The following is a 21,021-nucleotide window of genomic DNA, read 5'->3' as shown; positions in this document are numbered from 1 at the left end:
TTGCAAAGTTTCCAATGGATGAGACATACCACTTTATTGTGGCATTTTGTATATAGACCTTTTCCCATGAGAAATTAGCCAGTTCTTTCTTGCAGAATCTATACTTTATGCATCGTTTTTACTAGTCCCCCCCCCCTTATATTTATACTCCTCTATATATATCTTTTACTTCAGCTCATCTAACCTCCAGAGATCAGACACATTCACTACTGATAGCTAGAAGCTCAATGCACCAAGTATAAATATATAACCTCTCAGCAAATGGGACATAATCATACATGTGGCATTCAGTGCAAAAAAAACTCAATAGTTCCCATTTTGCTGCTGGTCTGCAGCTTAGGATTGGTGAGGAGTTTAGTTATTTAAATTTGATAAGGAATAAGAACATTTAAACTAATATATAAAGTTCCTTCAGTTCACTGGGTATATTTTATGCTATTATTTATCTTTAATTCTATGTCCTTTGCAGTTCATTGAAAAGCAATCTATTGCTAAAGATTAATCACTTGCTGATGAAAACCCCAATTAGCTCTGTGGTTAAAAAAATCTCCTCCTATATTCTTAACTGGCTTAAAAGCCTATAAATCAAAGACTGAGCCTGAGGCAGGCTGGCAGGGAGGGGCAAGATAAAACACAAACAGAAAGCTTTTACCTCACCAACTGCTTAGCTTTCTGTTTAATATGCAAACAGAAAGTTTTACCAGAGGAAGAGGGAACAATTGCAGTGGAGAGTGATAAACTGAAGATGTGGCAGAGAGGAGATGACGCCAGGGAAAATACCGTCAAGAAAATGGGTAGGAATGGGGTCAAAGGACTAAATACATTTGACAAAGGGGAGAAAATGGAAGAGGAATGAAGTAGAGAAGAGGAGGTAGAGATAACCTTGTAGAGAACCAAAATTAATCTTGAAAACCTCGTCAAGGAAGTAGTTGGCTACCATCTGCACCGAGAGTGACGAGGATGAAAGACAGAGGCAATTTGAAGAGTGAGGTATATTCACTCTTCAATGCATTCCATTATCAGTAGATAGGCATCTACTGATAATGGAATGCATTGAAGAGTGAATATACCTCACTCTTCAAATTGCCTCTGTCTTTCATCCTCGTCACTCTCGGTGCAGATGGTAGCCAACTACTTCCTTGACGAGGTTTTCAAGAGGCAACTCACAGTTGTCAGCATTCACCAAAAGACTGAATACATAATATTTGGCCTCAACTGGTAGGTGGATGTGAGCCTGGGTGTCCTATGTGGCTCTCCTGCCATGAAACTTGGACACAAAGAAGGTAATTTTTATTACAGGGCATTTAATAAAGGTGCTGGTTATGTCACATATTTCAAGGCTATTCTCTAAAGAAAAGTAGATGCCTAATTTTTTAATTGAATTCTAGAACAAGCAGTCAAAAATGTGCTTACATTTAAAGAGCAAGCACTTACACCAGCCCTATAGCTGATGTAAATTCCCAACCCTAGTTGTAAGCTGAAACTTGTATAAATCATAGCGGTCTGCCCAAACTCTGCCTATGCACATACCCACCAGCAAACTGGCATGTACGTTTCCATTAGTCTTTATTCTATGAGGCCACTTGCACGCATGAAGGACTAAAATACCCTCCATTTATACACCTCCAACTAGGTGGTTCCTTACAGAATTACCCATGTCCTAGGGTTCTTTTATCAGCTTTAAAAACTACTGAAAACAACAGATGCAATGGTCATTTCGGCTTGTAGAAGATTCTGCTCATTTCATAGCACTGCAGCTCGTGCCAGAGCAAGACTCTGAGGCTAATTCAGTATCCTACTGATGCAACTTATGCAGTTATGTAGAAGATGAGGCAGTTCTAAGAGCAAGGATCTGTTCCTAAGGCTGGCAGGATTTGAGGACGCCATAGAGCAGGGGTCTCAAAGTCCCTCCTTGAGGGCCGCAATCCAGTGGGGGTTTCAGGATTTCACAAATGAATATGCATGAGATCTATGTGCATGCGCTGCTTTCAATGCATATTCATTGGGGAAATCCTGACAACCCCACTGGAATTGGGCCCTCGAGGAGGGACTTTGAGATCCCTGCCATAGAGGAAGTATTCACAGCCTTTGCTAGGGAGTTAACCTCTGCTTAGACATAGCATCCACGGATTCAGACCCGCACTGTGTTCTACACAAACCACAGCACAAGGCTCCTGGATTAGCTAGGCCAGTGGTTCCCAAACTTGGCCTAGGAAATAGCTGCTGTGAGTTCCCGTAGTCTCTCGAGACTACAACGGGAACTCCCCACAGCTATTTCCAATTGACGATCTACACGGGGCAGGAGTATAGGAAGATCGCTCCTGCCCCGAAAGCCCGCTAGACCACCAGGTAAGGCCGGGACGCCGGGGGAAGGCTAAACTGTGGGGGGTTTTTTCCCCCTCCCCCAAAAATCGCGAATATGTGAAATCGTGATTGCCGAAACCGCGAATGGGGAGGGGGAAGTGTACCATGTATGCTGTCACACAAGTTGTATGGACTGCTGTTTGTGTAAATTAATCTAAAAAGAAAACAAAGCACAAAGCAATGTACTAGTGAGCAGGAAACAAACAGCGTTCTCTGTCTCAGAGGCAGGATGTGGTTTAAAGGAGACACCAGGAATACACTGAGGGAAGGGAACTAATTACAAGTAAATGAACAAATGTAGCACCAGAAAATGCTAACTTACCTCTTCTTTTCTCTTACTGCTAGCTCGTCTTGCAGCCTTTTCTTTCAATCTCTTCTCCTAGAATAAATAATAGATGATCATTTTTAAAGCATAAATTGCAACCATGTTTTGTTGTAGCAGAGAACTGTATAAAATGTGAGGCGACAGATTTTTGTGGCCATAAGAACATAAGAATTGCCGCTGCTGGGTCAAACCTACGTGCCCAGCAGTCTGCTCACGCGGCGACCCCCGGGTCAAAGACCAGTGCTCTAAATGAGTCCAGCCTCACCTGCGTACGTTCTCCAGTTTAGCAGGAACTTGTCCAACTTTGCCTTGAATCCCTGGAGGGTGTTTTCCCCTATAACAGACTCACAAGCTACTTCTTCAGGGCTACCCAGGCTCACATAGCAGAAAGCTGTTTGACGTGCTGCTCCTCGGTTCATAGACAACCCCGCTAAAGACAAAGGCGCGCGCCGACAACTGAGCGCAAGACGGAGGCACGCGCCGAAGAAAATTACAGTTTTTAGGGGCTCCGACGGGGGGTTTTGTTGGGGAGTCCCCCCCGTTTACTTAATAGAGATCGCACCGGCGTTGTGGGGGGTTTGGGGGGTTGTAATCCTCCACATTTTACTGTAAACTTAACTTTTTCCCTAAAAACAGGGAAAAAGTGAAGTTTTCAGTAAAATGTGGGGGGTTACAACCCCCCACAACGCGGCGCGATCTCTTGTAAGTACACCCCCCCCCCCCGTCGGAGCCGTAAAAACTGTAATTTTCTGCGGCGTGCGCCTCCGCGCTGCGCTCAATTGTCTGCGCGCGCCTTTGTCCCGGCGCACTTTTGACCTGACACCCTGCTCCTCTGCCCTGAAGAAGTAGTCCTGAAGAAGTTGCTTTTAAGCTACAAAATGATCGTAGGCCGTCTACACATAGTTTTGCTGAATTTGCAATTTCTGTTTGCACAGTTGATTTTTTAATTGTGATTTTTCTCTCACGTTTTTCTTAAGCCCTATATTTGATACAGTAGTGGCAACTAAAGTTTTTGTTCTGCCTATGATGTATGGATGGTTGGGTAGTTTCCCCTCCTATGTAACTGAGGCTTTTTCTTTCGTGTGCTCACAGATAGTATCATAGTATATCGCCTTTTGTGCCAGGAGTTTAATTTTTTCCTGTGGGGAGTTTTATGATTTGATTCTCTGTGACCATACCCCCTCCCTCCCATTTCCTCTCTTTTTATTTTTAAAAGCTACCATTTCTGAACAAATTTGCATCTTCTGTTCTTCAATATGACACCTATCTCTATGACTAACAACAAATATTTTGTACTAGCAACCAGACAGAAACTAGAGTTTTCCATTAGTGTATAAAAAAGTGATACTGCTAAGTGAACGCAGCAGTTTTCTGTGTACCAGACTGACCTTTTGAGTAAATCTGTAATGAATGCTTGCTGAGTATATGTGCACATGTTATTTGGTCCCCTATAACCATTTTCCCATTTGTCTAATATATTTAGCAATCGTTCATCCTTTGACACCTCATTAAGAATTTCTAGGACATCATGAAGGGACTTATAGTGGACTCCAAGCATAAACCTCACTTTATCTGCACATTAGTTGTAAAAAACCATATGAACTCGAGTTTATATTACAGTAATATCAAAAGATTGTGTTCAGAAAAATATTTATTTTGATCGCCTGTTGCAATCTTCTGATTACATTACTCAATGTTCCATTCTCTCAGTGCTAGGATCTGAACTATGGAGCATGATGCCTGATCATTTATTTACCATAACAGGCTTCCTTTGACTGTTTCAAGGCTGATCTGAAATCTTGTTGTTTTTTTTTGTCGATGCCTTTCGCCAAGTCACTCAATTCTTTGCTGCAGGCATTTGATGCGAAGCCTCTGCTAAGGTTTGACCCTTATGTACTTTTCCTCCCACTATCCTATCTGACATTCTTTCCATGTCCTGTCTGACTTATTTGCCATTCTATCTTATCTTCTTCTTCTATTAGCTTGTAAGCCACCCAGATGAACTGTCCCAATGAGCAGAGTAGTAAGTTCTTAATAAACTTGAACTTGAAACTGTGACATAAGAAAACATGGATTTCCTTGCTACTAAACTTCTCTGTTCAATTTTAATTATCTCATGGTTGCACAGGAAGGCCGCAGCAATGTGAAACGAAGGTGTTTTCACAGGAAGGCCAGACAATTTTGCGGCTTTTTGCATTAATTCTCTCTTTTATCAAGCTGCACTGCCGAGCAGCATAAGCTAAATACCATGCACCCATTCTATTCCTTTGGGCAGCTCAGCATTTAGCTCGCCAAGCTTGGCAGGGCAGCTTGATAAAAAAAAAGGGGGGGGGGTGAATTAGATTATTTGGTTGTTTACTCATGTATATAAACCACCACCCCCTTTTACAAAATTGCAAAAGCGTTTTTTAGCAGCAGCGCACAACATTCAGTGTGTCAACTGGACATATTTCATCTACACAACATTAAAAAAAATGAATTGATCAAGATCATTTTTATTGAATAGACAGCACAGATTTTCAATATTGTATGATATTAATAAGGTAATACTCGTCTGAGTAACTTCTAAAAAGGGCAAATACTCAGGTGGCAATTTTTGCCATCAGATTATGCTGCTGGATGATCCCCAAGACAGAACGTTTAATTCCCTGGTGTCTAGGGATTCTATTATGCCGAAGAAAACTGGAACTCTCACTATGGAAAATGAGAACTACAGACTTATTGCTACAAAGAAGATACGTGACAAAAGAGGAAGGAGTGCAACAGTACTACTACAAAGAAGAGACAGGGAGTGAACGCAAAAATATTCACCAGAATTAGAAGCTCGTCTCCTAATACAAGTAGCATCTTTAAAAAAAAAAATGCAAATTTCAATATATATCCAAGAATTAAAATGCAAATTTCAAATATATATCCAAGAATTAAAATGCAAATTTCAATATATATCCAAGAATTAAAATGCAAATTTCAATATATATCCAAGAATTAAAATGCAAATTTCAAATATATATCCAAGAATTAAAACTTGAAAAGAAAAATGAAAACGTAAATAATATACAGTGGTGCCTCGCATAACGGACGCCTCGTACAGCGAACGCTGCGCATAACGAACTTTTTGTCTTGCTCCCTATAACGAACTTCGTTTCACACAACGAAGTCGCCCGAGGGGCCCGGGGGGGGGGCGGAACTACTCTCGCCGCTTCCTAATGTGAGCCGGGAACAGCAGCACCCTCCTGTCTGAATGCAGTGTTCCATCATCTCCCTCCACCTTACCTTAGATGCCAAGTTTTCCGGCTTTCTTTTTCGGCCAGCCACACACTTTCAAAGAGCAGCACATGCGCAGATGCTCTGTTGTTCAATCTTCTCCTCTGACGCAACCGGAAACAGGAAGTTGCAGGAGAGGAGAACATTGATCAACTCCAGCAGCTGCACGTGCACAGCTTTTTGAAAGCGTGCGGCTGGGTGAAAAAGAAAGCTGGCAAACTCTGCATATAAGGTGAGGTGGAGGGAGGGAAATGTAGGGCTGCAGAACGAATTATTTTGTTTTACATGTATTCTTATGGGAAAACAGGGCTGCAGAACGAATTATTTTGTTTTACATGTATTCTTATGGGAAAACGCGTTTCACACAACGAACGTTTCACATAACAAACTTGCTCCTGGAACGGATTAAGTTCGTTGTGTGAGGCACCACTGTATCATAATAGCAATTTAGCAATAAACTCAAGAAATACAATTTTCAAACTATTCTATTGCCCATTATTAAAGTCCACAAATAAAGTCTACAAATAAATCATTTACATGAAAGTTAGGAAAGATCAAATCAAAAATAATATCCAAAAGCATACTGTTCTCTTTTCACTCAATCATAATTTTTAAGCAGACAATTACAATGAATCTCTAAGGGCTGCTTTTACTCTAAGGTGCGCTAGTGGTTTTAGCTCGCGCTTAGCGCGTGCTACATTGCCCCGTGTGCTACACGCTAATGCCTCCATAGAGCTTGCGTTAGTATTTTCTGTGTAGCGTGGGGTTAGCGCGTGCGGCATTGTAGCGCGCGCTAAAAACGCTAGTGCACCTTAGTAAAAGGAGCCCTAAGAGGAAAGGCTGAAACACCACAAAGAGAAACTGAAGTTATGGGGGATTTACTACTCGAAAAAGAAATCTTATCGAGATGGTCAAATTTTAAAAATATATATATATTTAACACCTTAATATCTCATCATACATTTATTTCAAATAAAACTGGACCCTCAACTGAGGGACCCAAGGTCCTAGTAACAAAAACTGCCTTCATCGATCTTGCGTGGCTCTAACCACATCTGGAAACAGTCAACTACTACTGCTACTATTAATTGTTTCTAGAGCGCTACCAGACGTACATAGCACTGTATAGGTGGCCAAACAGATTGAAAAGGTGACGGCTAAAGATAGAAAGATGCTAGGTTGCACAGAGAGAGGTATTGGCCAGTAGGAAAAAGGAGGTATTGATGCCTCTGTATAAGACCTCATTTACAATATTGTGTACAATTCTGGAGGCTGCACCTTCAAAAAGATATAAAAAGAGTGGAGTCGGCCCAGAGGAAGACTACTAAAATGGTGTGTGGTCTTCGTGATAAGGCGTATGGGGACAGATATAAAGATCTCAATCTGTATACTTTGGAGGAAAGATGGGAGAGAGGAGATATGATAGATACATTTAAATAACTATGTAATATAAATGTGCATGAGTTGAGTCTTTCATTTGAAAGGAAACTCTGCAATGAGAGGCTCCGGAGTAAATTTAACCCAGCAGAGAAACTTTATCACTTATCTTAAAAATGCAGATATTCAAACCCTGACAGGACCCGTTTCGCCAACTTTAATGGCTTTTTCAAGGGTTCTCGGGTGGCACTGCATGTCTATAAACATGTGTCACTCCTCATTTAGGGCGGGGTTAAATTTAAGTGAAGAAAGATTAATAAAGAAATACTGAATGCAGCAGAAGAGTTTTAGAATAAGGAGGGGGAGGTTTAGAGGATCGATAATGGAAACTTGGAACCAGTCAGTCTTGATTTAAGGTTTATCTATCTAATTCTAAGCGGTTTTCTTAGATTCTCAATCTTTCTTTTCCAACACTTTGTATATCCATTATAGGATTTTTTTTGTACTTTTAGTCATGGGTTTCTCCCAGAGGGTGAGTTGGATGTCATCAGCAAAGGTGTGAATCAGGATTTGGTCTTTGTGGGCTATGTCCAGGAGTGGTCTAATATAGAGATTAAATAATAGAGGGGATAGTAGAGTCCCTTAGATAACACTATACTTGACTGGTTTTGGTTTCGATAGGGCCCCGTTGAGTAGTACACTTTGGGCTGAGTAGTACACCATTTGTAATCGTCTTCTTTTTTTAAAAATTTAATTTCTGCCAGAGCTGAAAATCCAAGTTCGCAAAGATAAGAAGATCCAAATAGTAACAAAGCCTTGATTGCTTTGTTGCTCAAGTTAGAATAACTACTGCATTAAAAATAAAACTTACTTGCCATTAGTTTTCCAGGACCAATCACATCAAAGAATGATGCTTGTCTGGGAAGTTGTATCCTTACACACACACAAACGTTCATAGCATTGACAGATTCTTATGTACGCAATGTGCATGTCATCTATTCTAGTGCATACTTATGAAGGGAATCTCTCATAGCACACACGGAATCTCTTCGGGACACACCACTGTGCCATGACACACAGTTTGAGAGACACTGGCTTACACGATTAGTGACTCTTAGAGCGCCAGTTGATTTAGAAACAAAGGACCTTCCCTTCCTAGTTTAGATGGTGTACTCATATTCACCCATACTGTTTCTCTCATTGAAAAGTAATGAATACAAATTTTTTTTTAAAAAGATGATACCCCTTTTTATTGGGCAGATTCGTAAAAATGTAATAAAGTTAGTCAAATAACTTCTCTTCCTTTTTGTTTCTATTCATTACCTTTCAAAGTAGATTATGTTTCAAGTTTAATAAAAATTTGATTTTGATTGCAAAATCTTAATTCAATGCGATTTACAAGTACTAGTAAGATTGGGGTAAAAAAAAAACCCAAAAAAAAACACATTACTCAAACTAGACAATTAACACGCCTGTGTACCAGACAAACACAGAGGGAAAAAATATGAAAAAAGGATTAAATACAATTTGTAAATCAAATAAAAAAGGGTAAGGTTATGAAACAAAAGCATGGGGGAAAGGTTACCCGCTCAATTTTCGCTTTTCGACCTTACTATTACTCTAACGAGTATCCTGAGGATATAAAATAAGCATAACTCAGTTAAAAGCATCCCAAGTTTCAAGTTAACATGGCTAATACAACATTTTCTCACTGCAAGAAACTTTCACAAATGTAAAGGGCTGGTGGGTATTACAAGTGAATTCATGCTTTTCCCCACAACCTCTGATATATTTTCTTTTCTTGTTCAGGGCTCCGCTCAAATGCTCTTTCTAAAAGTGTTCTTTATTGTTCACATATTAGCATTCTCAATGTATTCTTGAATGCTGTACAGCTTTATAAGAGAGACTCCCTGATCCATGGAGTTCAAAGTGTAGACAAGACACCAGCTGGTCTGATGTGAATGTTGTGAGTGCTTTTGCTCAGAACTTTTCGCTTTTTCCTCCAAAATCTGTAACACCCGTTTATGCTTTTATTATACCTTTTTAGCGGAAGAACTTTTCATGTTTACTTTGAACTGCTACTTGTTCTATTGTTTTCTTTTCATTTTCATCATCACATTTTGCCATTGCTGCTTCATTGTAAAGCTCTGCTGGAAATGTTAAACCCCCACTGTGCATGTGCATACTGTTTAGGTTTTGATGCTAAGGGCTTATTTTTGATAATAGAATTTATTTTAAAATCAGCTAGCTCTAATTCATGCCATGCATGAAAGAATTAATGCAGCTGGCCCACACAGGAGGATTAATCTGAAATATTAAAGGGGGCACTAACCAATTTAGTATATGCAAAATGCTAAGATGCCCATGCTAAATCGGTTAGTGCCCGTTCATGAATTCCTTCCTAAAACCTTGGTGTACTACCGTGCAAAGATTCCTTCATCATATGGGGATAATATTATAATAGGGCGCCTAGTAAAAATTGAATGAGGATGTATGTATACTTTGGAGGAAAGGCGGAAGAGATATGATAGAGACATTTAAATACTTATGTGGCGTAAATGCGTATGAGTCGAGTCTCTTTTATTTGAAAGGAAGCTCTTTCATGAGAGGGCATAGGAAGAAGTTACGAGTTGAAAAGCTCAGGAGTAATATAGGGAAATACTTTTTTTATGGAAAGGGTGTTAGATGTGTGAAACAGTCTCCTGGAAGAGATGGTGGAGACAGACTGCCTGAATTCAAGAAGGTGTGGGATAGGTACATGGAATCTCTTAGAAAGAGGAAGAGATAATGGTTACTGCGGATGAGCAGATTGGATGGGCCATTTGGCCTTTATTTGCCATCATGTTTCTATGTCTGTCTTGTAGCCCCGGATAGTATCACTATGGATTAGCGTTATACTACAAATCCCGGCTAACTCTGCTCTTCATGTCCCCGACCCTGAAGAAAAACTTGAAACGCATCGGTGGGGAATGAAGCAGACCCGCTTCTAAAGCTAAGTTAACTTCACATATAGAATATCTTAAAACATTTGGTTTTAGATAGCACCGACACTTTATAAATTATATTACGTAAATAATTGCACACGAGTTCAAAAATATCACATTATAAAAAGTTCCAATGAGGATGGCTACCACACAATTCTATCGTGTGGCATTCTGATGAACATGTGATTTGAACATATGAATAGTGGTGCACTGGTATTTATTGTTTTGAAACTAGACTTTGGTGCCTTTTTCTGTTTTGTCTATGTCTGTCTGACACCTCCAGCAGTGGGTAGCAGTGGCTACCCATTACCCACCGTAGCACCTATAAAACTTTAATGCTGGTCTATAAAATCAAACTTTCACATCTCCCATCTTTTCTCGATAAACTCATCATCCCTTTTTGCCCTTCCCGGACTCTTAGATCAGCTGATCAGAATCTACTGACTATACCTTCCATCAAAGAATTCTATTACACTAGAAAAACTAATTTCTCCATTGTAGCTCCAACTTTATGGAATGCCATGCCACTTCAACTCCGCCTTGAAAATTCACTTGACAAATTAAAAATTAAAGTAAAAACGTTTTTATTCAAAGACGTATTCCATAGCATTTAAATATTTCTTCTCCAACAGCTAGAAAACTAAATATGAACCGCTTTTAAGAAGCGATCCCCTTTCCTGAAGTTATAGCCTCCCCCTCTCTTCCTCTCCTTTAAATTTTTTTTTTTGATGATGTAATTATTAACTTTCCCTTTCCCCTCAAGCTCATGTTCGTACTTGTAATTTGTCCATTTAATGTTCACACTTCCCCTCCCCTTATAATAATTTTTAACCTTTCATTTTTAACATTGCAAACCAGCCAGGTGTCCGTCGATGGTCGGTATATTAAAATTAATAAACTTGAACTTGAATAAACTTGGTCTACCTCCAGGCATTTGTGTGGAGATAAGCACATATTTTATAAACTATGCAGGTACCTCACAACTTAACCGCACCCAAACTGCGCTGCTGGAAAAGCGCAGTGCAGAAGTGCATGTTCTTGTCAGCATGTGTACTTGTGCCAGTGAGGTTTTCAGGCTATGCCTAATGAATATGTATGAGACTGATTTGCATGCTTGTCACCTCCATTAATGAAATCTCTCTCATGCATATTCATTAGGGATTTATAGAAACGCTGATGGCTGGTGGTCCTCCATGATAGGATTGGATTGGATTTATTATTCTTGATTTATAAGGGTCCCACTAGTTTTAACTGGTGGGACAATAACATTAGATGAGCATAGGCATTGAAGAAGTTAGGGATTAGGTGGGTGTGGGGGGGGGAAGAAGATAGGATGAGGTATGAGTGTGTGAAGGAAAAAAGAAAAAAGGGATTGGTTGGATTTAAGACTGTGAGGGTACTGGATAAGAAGTATGATTGGATAAAGGGGGGGGAGTGATTGGTGGAGAGTGTGAGGAGTTTGGGCGGGAGTCTCATTCTTGGAAATTGAAAGGAGGTGGGAGGTTTGTTTGGTGGTTTGGGAAAAAATAATTTTCCCTGCTTGCCCACCTGTTTTTGGGATGGATAATGGGGGGATTCTTGGTGAAGGGTATGGGGGAGAATATGTACAGGGTTACGGGAATTGGGTTTAGGAAGGGAGGGCGGTCGCAGTTTGATAGGGGAAATGGGGCCGAATGGACAAAATAAATAGTATGAAATGCGGCTGGGGGAGTGAATTAATATATCTTGAAGGGAGAATTGTAATGGATAACTCATGGGCGGCACCGCCATGAGAGGGGTGGGGATGGTGATCTGACGATACCATAGATCATCATAGGGATGAAGTTGGAGGGGGTTGATAAGAGGGGGGAGCTACCTTCGTTACCGAATAGCTCATGAAAAATGGGGTTTGGGGGATTGCCGCATTGGGAATTGTTAAATGTTAAAGTTTAAGTATTGAGTTTTGAGCATTGTCAAATTATGAAATAAAGCTGCGGCCAGTTATTTATGCCACAAGAAAAAGGTTGTATGTGTTTTATTGAATGTAACAGTAAATGTGTAAAATGACTAATTGCGAATTCTAATGTTATGCTGTTAACATTCAATGGTGCAAGTTTACGTTTTCAAGTTTCCTTTATTTTTGATATACCGTTTATCAAACAGATATCTAAATGGTTAACAATAAAATGAGATTTAAAAAGAAAATGTCAAAAAGAAAATAAAAATCGTATCTAAAGCTAAAAGTACGGGAGCATTTATACACTGACGTACATGACACGAGGGGAAAGTAGGAGAAGGGAAGTTTGTAAATACATCGAGACAGAAAAATAAAGGGAGGTAAGTGGGGAAGGGAAATGCATTAGGGTAGGATTCGCTTCAAAAGAAGCGTTTTGATTTTCCAAAGTAATTCTGAGAGTGAAAGTGAATTGTCAAAGAGAGCTGGGATTAAAGAGTAGAGGCATCTTTAAATATGAAAATCTGGAGTTTAGTTTTAAATTTGAATATAGTACAATTTACATCAGCTTATTACAGCAATACCAATCCATTCGGTGGTTTTCAACATCCTTTTAATTATAATTTCACCACTGCAATTCCGTAGTGCTGTTGAAATTACTTGTCGAACAAGGAATTCCATAAAGAAGGGCCCACATGCAAAAAAGCTCGACTTCTTGTTGAGACTAATGCAGCCTGACCAAAATCAGGCAACAAAAATAACTCCTTTTGAAAGGAGCAAAGGATCTCTTGGGCAGTATCTAGTTAACTTGTTTGCCAGATATAGTGGCGATTTTGCATGCCAAGCTTTAAAAACTACGCACAGCACTTTAAACTTAATGCACTAGTCCACAGGCAGCCAGTGTAATTTCTACAACACAGGAGTAATATGATCTGATCCTTTACTGCCTATCAAAAGTCTGGCAGCAGGGTTTTGAACCAACTGCAACCAATGTGCATACTTACCGGTAAGTAAAAAAAAAAAGGGTATTGCAGTAATCCAACCTACATGTTATGAAGGCATGTATCCAGTGGCGTACCAAGGGGGGGGGGGCTGCGACAGCACTCAGCGGCATCAGCGCCCCCCCCCCCTGCCCCGCGACAGCACTCAAGTTCGGTCTCCTTCTCCCGGCATCAGCAGAACTTCAGATCGGCAACAGGTGCTCAGTCAAAAGCTTCCCCCGACTCAGCTTCCTATTTAAGCCCAGGCAGTTCAGTCAGGGGAAGCTTTTGACTGAGCACCTGTTGCCGATCTGAAGTTCTGCTGATGCCAGGAGAAGGAGGCCAAACTTGAGTGCTATCGCAGGGCAGGGGGGCGCCGATGCCGCTGAGTGCCGTCACAGCCCAGGAATTTTCCGGACCTGTCCAGCTGTGCACCCCCCTAAGGCTGCACCCGAGGTGGACCGCCCCCTCCCCCACCCCCCTCCTTGGTACGCCACTGCATGTATCACCTTTGTGAGATTTTCTATTTCCAAAAGCAGTTTTAAATGGCACAACGCACATAATTGATTTCACAATGTGATTAATTTGCAAACTGAAACTTAAATTGGAATCACAATGAACACCCAAAACAGTCATATTAGAAGAAAATTGTCCCCTTGTGCCTTGAATTTCTGGAAAAGCTGTCACCATTTTTTAACCACGGGAAATACACATTACTGACCTTTTTTCAATATTGATTACCAAATTATAGTCAGACAGCCAATTACTTAATTGATTTACTTTATTATTGAGATCTCTTATGGCTGATACTAGATCATCATCTAAGAAAATACTAACTGGATGTCATCAGCAAAGAGACCAATAAGTGTCGAGTAGCTTTGCCAGAGGCACAAAGTACAGGTTGAAAATATCTCTGAGGGACTCCAGATTTCAATTTACCCTTTGAAGATAATTGATTAACCTCTAGAATACAATTTGCTCCTTTTTTCTTTACTCAGTCCATATTTACAGTCATTGCTGTTTTTCAATTTTTGCCTTCATGGCATTTGGTTAAATCGTTTGATATTGAACAGCAAAAATTACTGGTTCCGTTTCAATTTTTACACTTCCATTCTATATTATTTTCCTTGTTAAGCTGTTGTCCGCAGTTCCTTCTGTATTTTTCAAGTCTTGTTCAAGCAACTGCTTGTTTTTCACGTTTTCTAGTCTGTCTTTTGCTACATTAATTTGTTTCCACAGTTTCTACACCACCCTATCTATAGTACTAGGCAGTTGTGCTATCTGATTTACAATTTAAATTGATTCACCAATTCAGTTCGGCTGAATTGATTCGAATCAATTTGTTTAGAGGGAAAAAAAAAACAAAAACGAACTCACTGATTCAGGCTTTCCCTCTGCCTGAATGGGATTCTGGGGTGCAGGGTCAGTGTTAGAGGGGTAAACAGGGCAACTGCCCTGAGCCCCTAGGCTCTGAGGGGTCCCCCTGTGGGCAGGCATGTTTTCCCTTCTATCTGTATCTGTCCATCGCTCTCACCTTCAGTCTGCTGACAAATCCATATTTATTGCAGCAATTCTGAAGTGCTGCCTGCAGCCTCCCTCCATGCTTTCCTTCTACCACAGTCCATCAAGACAGAAAAAGGAAGGTGCGTCATTGGGGACAGACCGTGGCAGTAGGAAAACATGGAGGGGGGCTGCAGGCCATGCTTCAGAATCGCTGCTGCAGCCAGTGGTTCCCTGTAACAAAATGGATTTGGCAACAGACCAAAGGTGAGTTGACATCGGACCGGCACAGATAGAGAGGGGAGGTCACGCTGGGCCAGAAATCTTCCTGGACTAGTTGCTCTTTTTTTAAAGTAGAATGAGAGTGGGGGGAGGAGAAGGGTAAGAAATTATGGGGCCCTAAATAGAGGTGAGAGAAGGAGATGGTAGGCAATAGTCTTGAAGGAGAGAAGAGAAAGGGAGATAAGTTGGATGTGGGGTGGAAGAAGGGGGGAATACTTAAAGAGAGGACATTTAGGAAGAGAAAGGGAAGATAGTGGACCTAGCGGTTGTGCAGAGGGAGGGAGAGAGATGGGATGGGAGGGTAGGGTAGTTGGAAAGAGAAAGGGAGATGGAGGACCTGGGGGAAGGAGGGAGGGAGAAATATTAGGTCTGGGGGTGGAAGGGGAAAAGAGAAAATCAGAATCTTTTTTTCCTCCATCCCATTGTTCAGCATTAAGCGAGAGAAAAAAACAACAGAAAAGAGAGGGAGAACTAGACCAGGGGAAAAGTGGAGGGCAGAAAGGAAAAGAAATGGGATAACCAGATGCTAGGGGATGGAGAGCAAGGGACAGGAAGATATAGCCTGACAAAAGTAGAGAGAGGGAGGGGGAATCTGGAAGTAGTGAGCCATGCAAAAGAGGTCAAAAGGGAGATGGCAAGAAGATGAGTGAGAGAACACTGAGTACAGTGGTAGAAATGTAGTAATGGGGAACAGATAGAAGGAAATAGGAGAATAGAAAAGGAGTGAGATGGAAAATGGGAGAGCTAGGGAGTGAGAGAAATTGGAAAATTGATACGTAGCTGAAAATTTAAAAAGGAGAAGAAAGGTGAGAAAGAGGGTGATATTTGAGTGGACAGAGGCAGAAAAGAAAAAAGAGAGAGGAAAGAGGAAAGATAAAAATCATTATGTTGAAGACAGGCATAGTAAGGGAATTGAACAAGAGAGAAGAGGGAAAACAATTGGACAACAGACATTGGGAACAGAATTAGAAGATAGACAAAAAGTAGAGAGAAACTGGAACTAATATTATGTCTGTTCTTTGATGTAAACCATTTTGTTTTCTTTAAATGGTATAGAAAAGTTTTAAATAAAAAGTCCAGACAACAAGGTAGAAAAAAATTGAATTTATTAAATGGACTATGGGCTCCTTTTATCAAGGCTCGCTACGGGGGTTAGTGCGTTGGACATTTCATCACACGCTAACCCCCGCGGCAAGCCTATAAACTAACGCCTCATCAATGGAGGCATTAGCGACTAGCGTGGCAGGCGGTTGAACGCGCGGTATTCCGCGCGTTAACTGCCTACCGCACCTTGATAAAAGGAGCCCTATATGTTAGCGTTGGGACATGGGCATCATGAATATAAGTGTATTGTATTCAGTGGCATAGCCATGCAGCTGATTTGAGGGGAGGGGCTGGAGCCCCAAATGGATGGATGGGTACCAAATTTTCTCCCTGCCTGATTGCGAAATATAAATACCTGAGCTGGTGGGGATCCCCAAGCCCTGCCTACTGAAGATTGCCTCCTTCAGTTCAGCAACCAGCTAATGGAGGGAGGCAGCAACAGCAGCTCTGAAATATTGCTGCCAGCTGCAGAACTTGGAAAGCTCTGGTCACTGGACCTGACCAGGGGAGGGAGGGAGGCTTTCATCAGCTGGTGAGGCTTGAGGATCCCCACCAGCTACAGCAGGGAAGATGTTCATTTGGAGGGAGCCTAAGCTCAAAGTGATCCATTGTTTTGTATTTGGCAAAGGTCTGTGTTTTGTGAGTGAATAATAATAATAACTTTATTTTTCTTTACCGCCACAATCTTGCGACTTCTAGGCGGTTCACAAAGAAGAAGAGCTGTACAATCAGCGAATTACAGTAGGTGAATACAAGGTGGTTGAAAGGAAAAATTATACATAGGTTGAATTATAAGAAATTAACTATTTTACATCTTACAATTGAAATTTGTCGAACACCAGCGAATATCAGGATACAATTATGAAGAGGGAATTTTAGCAGACAGGGAATGTGTGAGGAAGAAATTCAGGATAAGGTGTGGAAGTTATGTTCGCGGGAGAGTGTCTGGCTAGGACAAGAATTTCTTAAACAAAGTAGTCTTTAGTTCTTTCTGGAAGATGCTGTAGGTCAACCTAGCGGTATCGATGAGATAGCCTAGCCATGATTGCTGTCTACCAGCTTGAAACTTGAAAGTTCTGTCCAGGAAGGTTCGATATCTGAAGTCATTTAAAGTTGTTTTATATGTGGTAGTAATGATGGCTGGGAAAATTGGGTGTCGGGCAGGTAGAAGAGAGGGCCCCTCCTTAATTTCTGTCCTGAACCCCAGCATATCTAAAACTGGCCCTGCTGAAGTGCTCCCAGGGTTTGTATTGTGCTCCCAGAACTCCTTTCTCTTCCGGCAGCCTTCACATTTGGCCCTCTCTATAAACATGCATCCGCACCCCCTTCCTCTTCCCTGCAGTCCTCTTTGGCGACTCATTGAGAGTATATCTGTGTTCTTTGTGTGTGAAAAAAGACAAGCTTTTCTGTTGGCATTGATTGTGCAGGATCGATCTGTACTAATCTGGCTTGTTTAGTTTCACACTAGAGTTGGAGAGGGAAAGGGGGGGCGGTAACGAGACTGCAAAATAAACCCCACCAGCTAATTTTAAAGCTAGATAATAGAAAGCAAATTGAATCATATTGAATTGAAAAATCGATTCAATTGGCAAAATTAAATCGATTCAAAATTTTTTTTCCTGAAATCAGATAGCTCTACTAGGTAGGTTACCATTTTCCTTAAGTATTCCTCTTCAATTTACATTTAACAATTTTGCATTTCATACTGTGATCAATAGCTGTTCTTTGCTGTTTAGAATGTAATCATTTAGGCCTCTTTTTACTTCTTCCACAGTTTGTTTCACTTATAATAAACCTCATCTACCATTCTTCCCTGAAAGATAAAGCCTATCTATATCACTTTGTGGAACAAAAGCATGATGTATAGTCATTAACGTTCTAGTTTTCCAGTCTAGACTGTCTAAATCTAATTGTGTTCATTCAACTATGCCAGCAGTATATTGAAGTCTTGGTATTTATTACTTTTACTGTATTTTCTGCATCGAGTTTTGACTTTAAAAATTTTCCAAACATCACATATTTGTTTTTAATCTGGCCATGCTTAATTTCAGAAGCTTTGAGAATTTTTAAGTATTTGTACATTTCTTCAAATTGTAGCCCTTCAATGAAGCTACCATTCACAAGTTCTATTTCTTATATGTGGAGGGGCATAATCAAAAATATGCCTAAGTCTGAGATTGGACGTTTTGCCCAGCAGGAAAAATGTCCATTTTCAAAGCTGCCAACCGTCTATCTTTTATTTTTGAAGATGAGCAAGATATAAGTTTTGGTCCTTAGAACATCTACCTTTTTTGTCCTTTTACAAAAATAAAAACATCCACGTGAAAAACGTACAAGTTTTGTAGATGTACTCACCAACTACCTTGATCATGGCAGAAAGAATCCCCAACAGCTGAGCCAGTTTCGAGGGATTCCTGGCAGCTCAGCTGATAGGGATTCCCCCTGCCAGGATCAGCTGAGCCACGGAGCCTACACCCCTTCCTCTAACATTGGTAAAAACATCTACGGGGTTTACACTTGGTAAAAAAAAAAAATTTTTAAATTATATAAAATCAGAAAATAGAACTACATAATCAACAGTAAGGTAAGTAAAGAAAAGATTTAAAAGCAATTGTGTGCTCCTAAATTCAGATTTGTCCTTTAAAGGCCTGCACTGACCAGAGTCATTGGTCTGCAGCCGAAAGCATCCATGAATAAAAATGCTTTTTAAAGAATTCTAAATCGTTCAAGATTAAATTCCATTCAGATGTGGCTTGGAAGGGCATTCCAGAGTTGTGGACCATTGACAACAACTTTACTCTCTCTTTCAAGAAGCCTAGCTCACTCCTGAGCCTTCACCCTGGGGCTTACCTGGGGAGTTTGTATTGTTGGGGCAATGATCCCAGATGGTAACCATCCCACTATGCTGCTTCTCGAACCACCGCCTGACACCAAAATGGTACCAATGACCCCCTAATGATACTTTCATAGCAATACCACTAGGGAGACACACTTCCATATTTGCATGGTAGAATGCCCCTTAATGGTAGTACCACAATACTGCTGCTAGGGATCATTAGCACCATCTTGGATTCAGACACTGATCTACGCGGCAGTGGAGCAGAATTGCTGCCTCTTGAAACCACTGCCCTAATACTGACCCCCAGGTAAGTAGGAGGTCAGAAGTGAGTCTGGATGCAGGGTGGGGGGGGGGGGGGGGTTCAACAGCTAGTATTTGATACTGCCTACATCAACATTTCACAAATAAAAATCTAATCCGCAGGTAAAACATCCTAAAATGCCTTGCAAACTACCGGAATAGGGATGACTTCCTATGAGGAGAGGCTAAAGCAGCTAGGGCTCTTCAGCTTGGAGAAGAGATGGCTCAGGGGGATATGACAGAGGTCTATAAAATACTGAGTGGAGTAGAAATGGTAGATGTGAATCGCTTGTTTATTCTTTCCAAAAATACTAGGACTAAGGGCATATGATGAAGCTACTAAGAATTAGATTTAAAATAAACCGGAAAAAATATTTCTTCACACAACATGTAATTAAATTCTGGAATTCATTGCTGGAGAATGTGGTGAAATCAGTTAGCTTAGTGGGGTTTAAAAAAGGTTTGCCTAATTTCCTAAAAGAGAGTCCATAGGCCATTATTTAGATGGCTTGGGGAAATTCACTGCTTATTCCTAGGATAGGCAGCATAAAATATGTTTTACTACCTGGGATCCAGATAGGTACTTGGGACCTGGGTTAGCCACTGTTAGAAACAGGATACTGGGTTTCATGGACCTTCGGTTTGTCCCAGTATGTCAAATCTTATGTTCTTATAATGGGTGCCAATGTCTTTTTATAGCCATTTCTACATAACTTTCCTACTGTAGATTTCTAGATAGTACTACTTTTTTGGAATGGTTTCCTAAGATATATTCAAGTTTAACTTATATTTTAGAAAAGTAAATAACTATTTCAGATAAGAGAAAAATGATTACAAGTAATTTGGTAGGTGCTAAGAATACATGTATTGTCAATCTATATAGAAATTTTATATCTAAACAATTTTTAATCTTTAGAAAAAAAAAAATATATATATATATATATTTTTTTTTTTTTTTTTACAGAATACTGTCGATTCTTAAAGAAAAAAAGTTATTTGATTCACCTTTTTCACTGTTGGACTACTAAAGTGTTTAGGTGTTTTGTTTGTTTTTTGCATTTTTTTTAAATTGCTGCTATTGTTGACCATTATGACTTATATGATTTATTTAAAGTGCTCCCTCTTCAACTAACTCCACTTATTACCTACTTCATGTAGTCCTTCAAATATGTGCACAAAAATACACAATGGAATAATTTCCATTAGGTTTGACCAGACTATAAGCTCTGATGAATAGGATCTATCACATATGCATCTCTGTGAAGTGAGATGTATACATGATAGATGCATGCATGATAATTGGTATATTTAAAGCTATATACATACATGATGCATACATAATTGGTGGCATTGCACTAGAGAATGACAGGGTGAAAAAATTCATCATCGTTCCCATCTCCACGGATAACCACGGGAAACCATCTCCATGTCATTCTCTAAGGAGAGAGAGAAGAATCAGAGTATGAATGGACCCAGCCACTGACCCTCAAGCCTTGCTGGTGTAGAAGGTCTGAGGTTGAGACAGACACTAAAGAATGACATGAGATGGTTTCCCGCGATTATCCATGGGGACGGGAACGGTGATGAATTTTGTCACTGTGTCATTCTCAACATTGCACAAATTATTGTAGGTACCAGACAGGATTGAATAAGAGGTTCTGACACAGAAAAACACAGAAAGTAACAGCAGATAAAGACTCATTCAGTCTGTCCATGTCACACAGAATTTTTCTCTAAGGATGTCTCATTCGTTACCTAGGGCAATCCAC

The 21,021-nt window shown here is 40.4% G+C and overlaps 1 protein-coding gene across 1 annotated transcript in view; it reads right to left on the bottom strand.

Annotated features, from left to right (window-relative positions):
- DDX10 (DEAD-box helicase 10) overlaps positions 1–21,021 on the bottom strand; it is a 306,374-nt gene that overhangs the window by 112,267 nt on the left and 173,086 nt on the right. The window contains exon 16 of the mRNA XM_033948773.1: positions 2,687–2,743. Coding sequence (XP_033804664.1) covers positions 2,687–2,743 — 57 coding nt within the window. The remainder of the gene's footprint in view (positions 1–2,686; positions 2,744–21,021) is intronic.

This window comes from Geotrypetes seraphini, chromosome 6 (assembly GCF_902459505.1).
Source record: "Geotrypetes seraphini chromosome 6, aGeoSer1.1, whole genome shotgun sequence".
Classification (NCBI taxonomy): Eukaryota; Metazoa; Chordata; class Amphibia; order Gymnophiona; family Dermophiidae; genus Geotrypetes; species Geotrypetes seraphini.
This window is presented reverse-complemented; position numbering and strand designations above follow the sequence as displayed.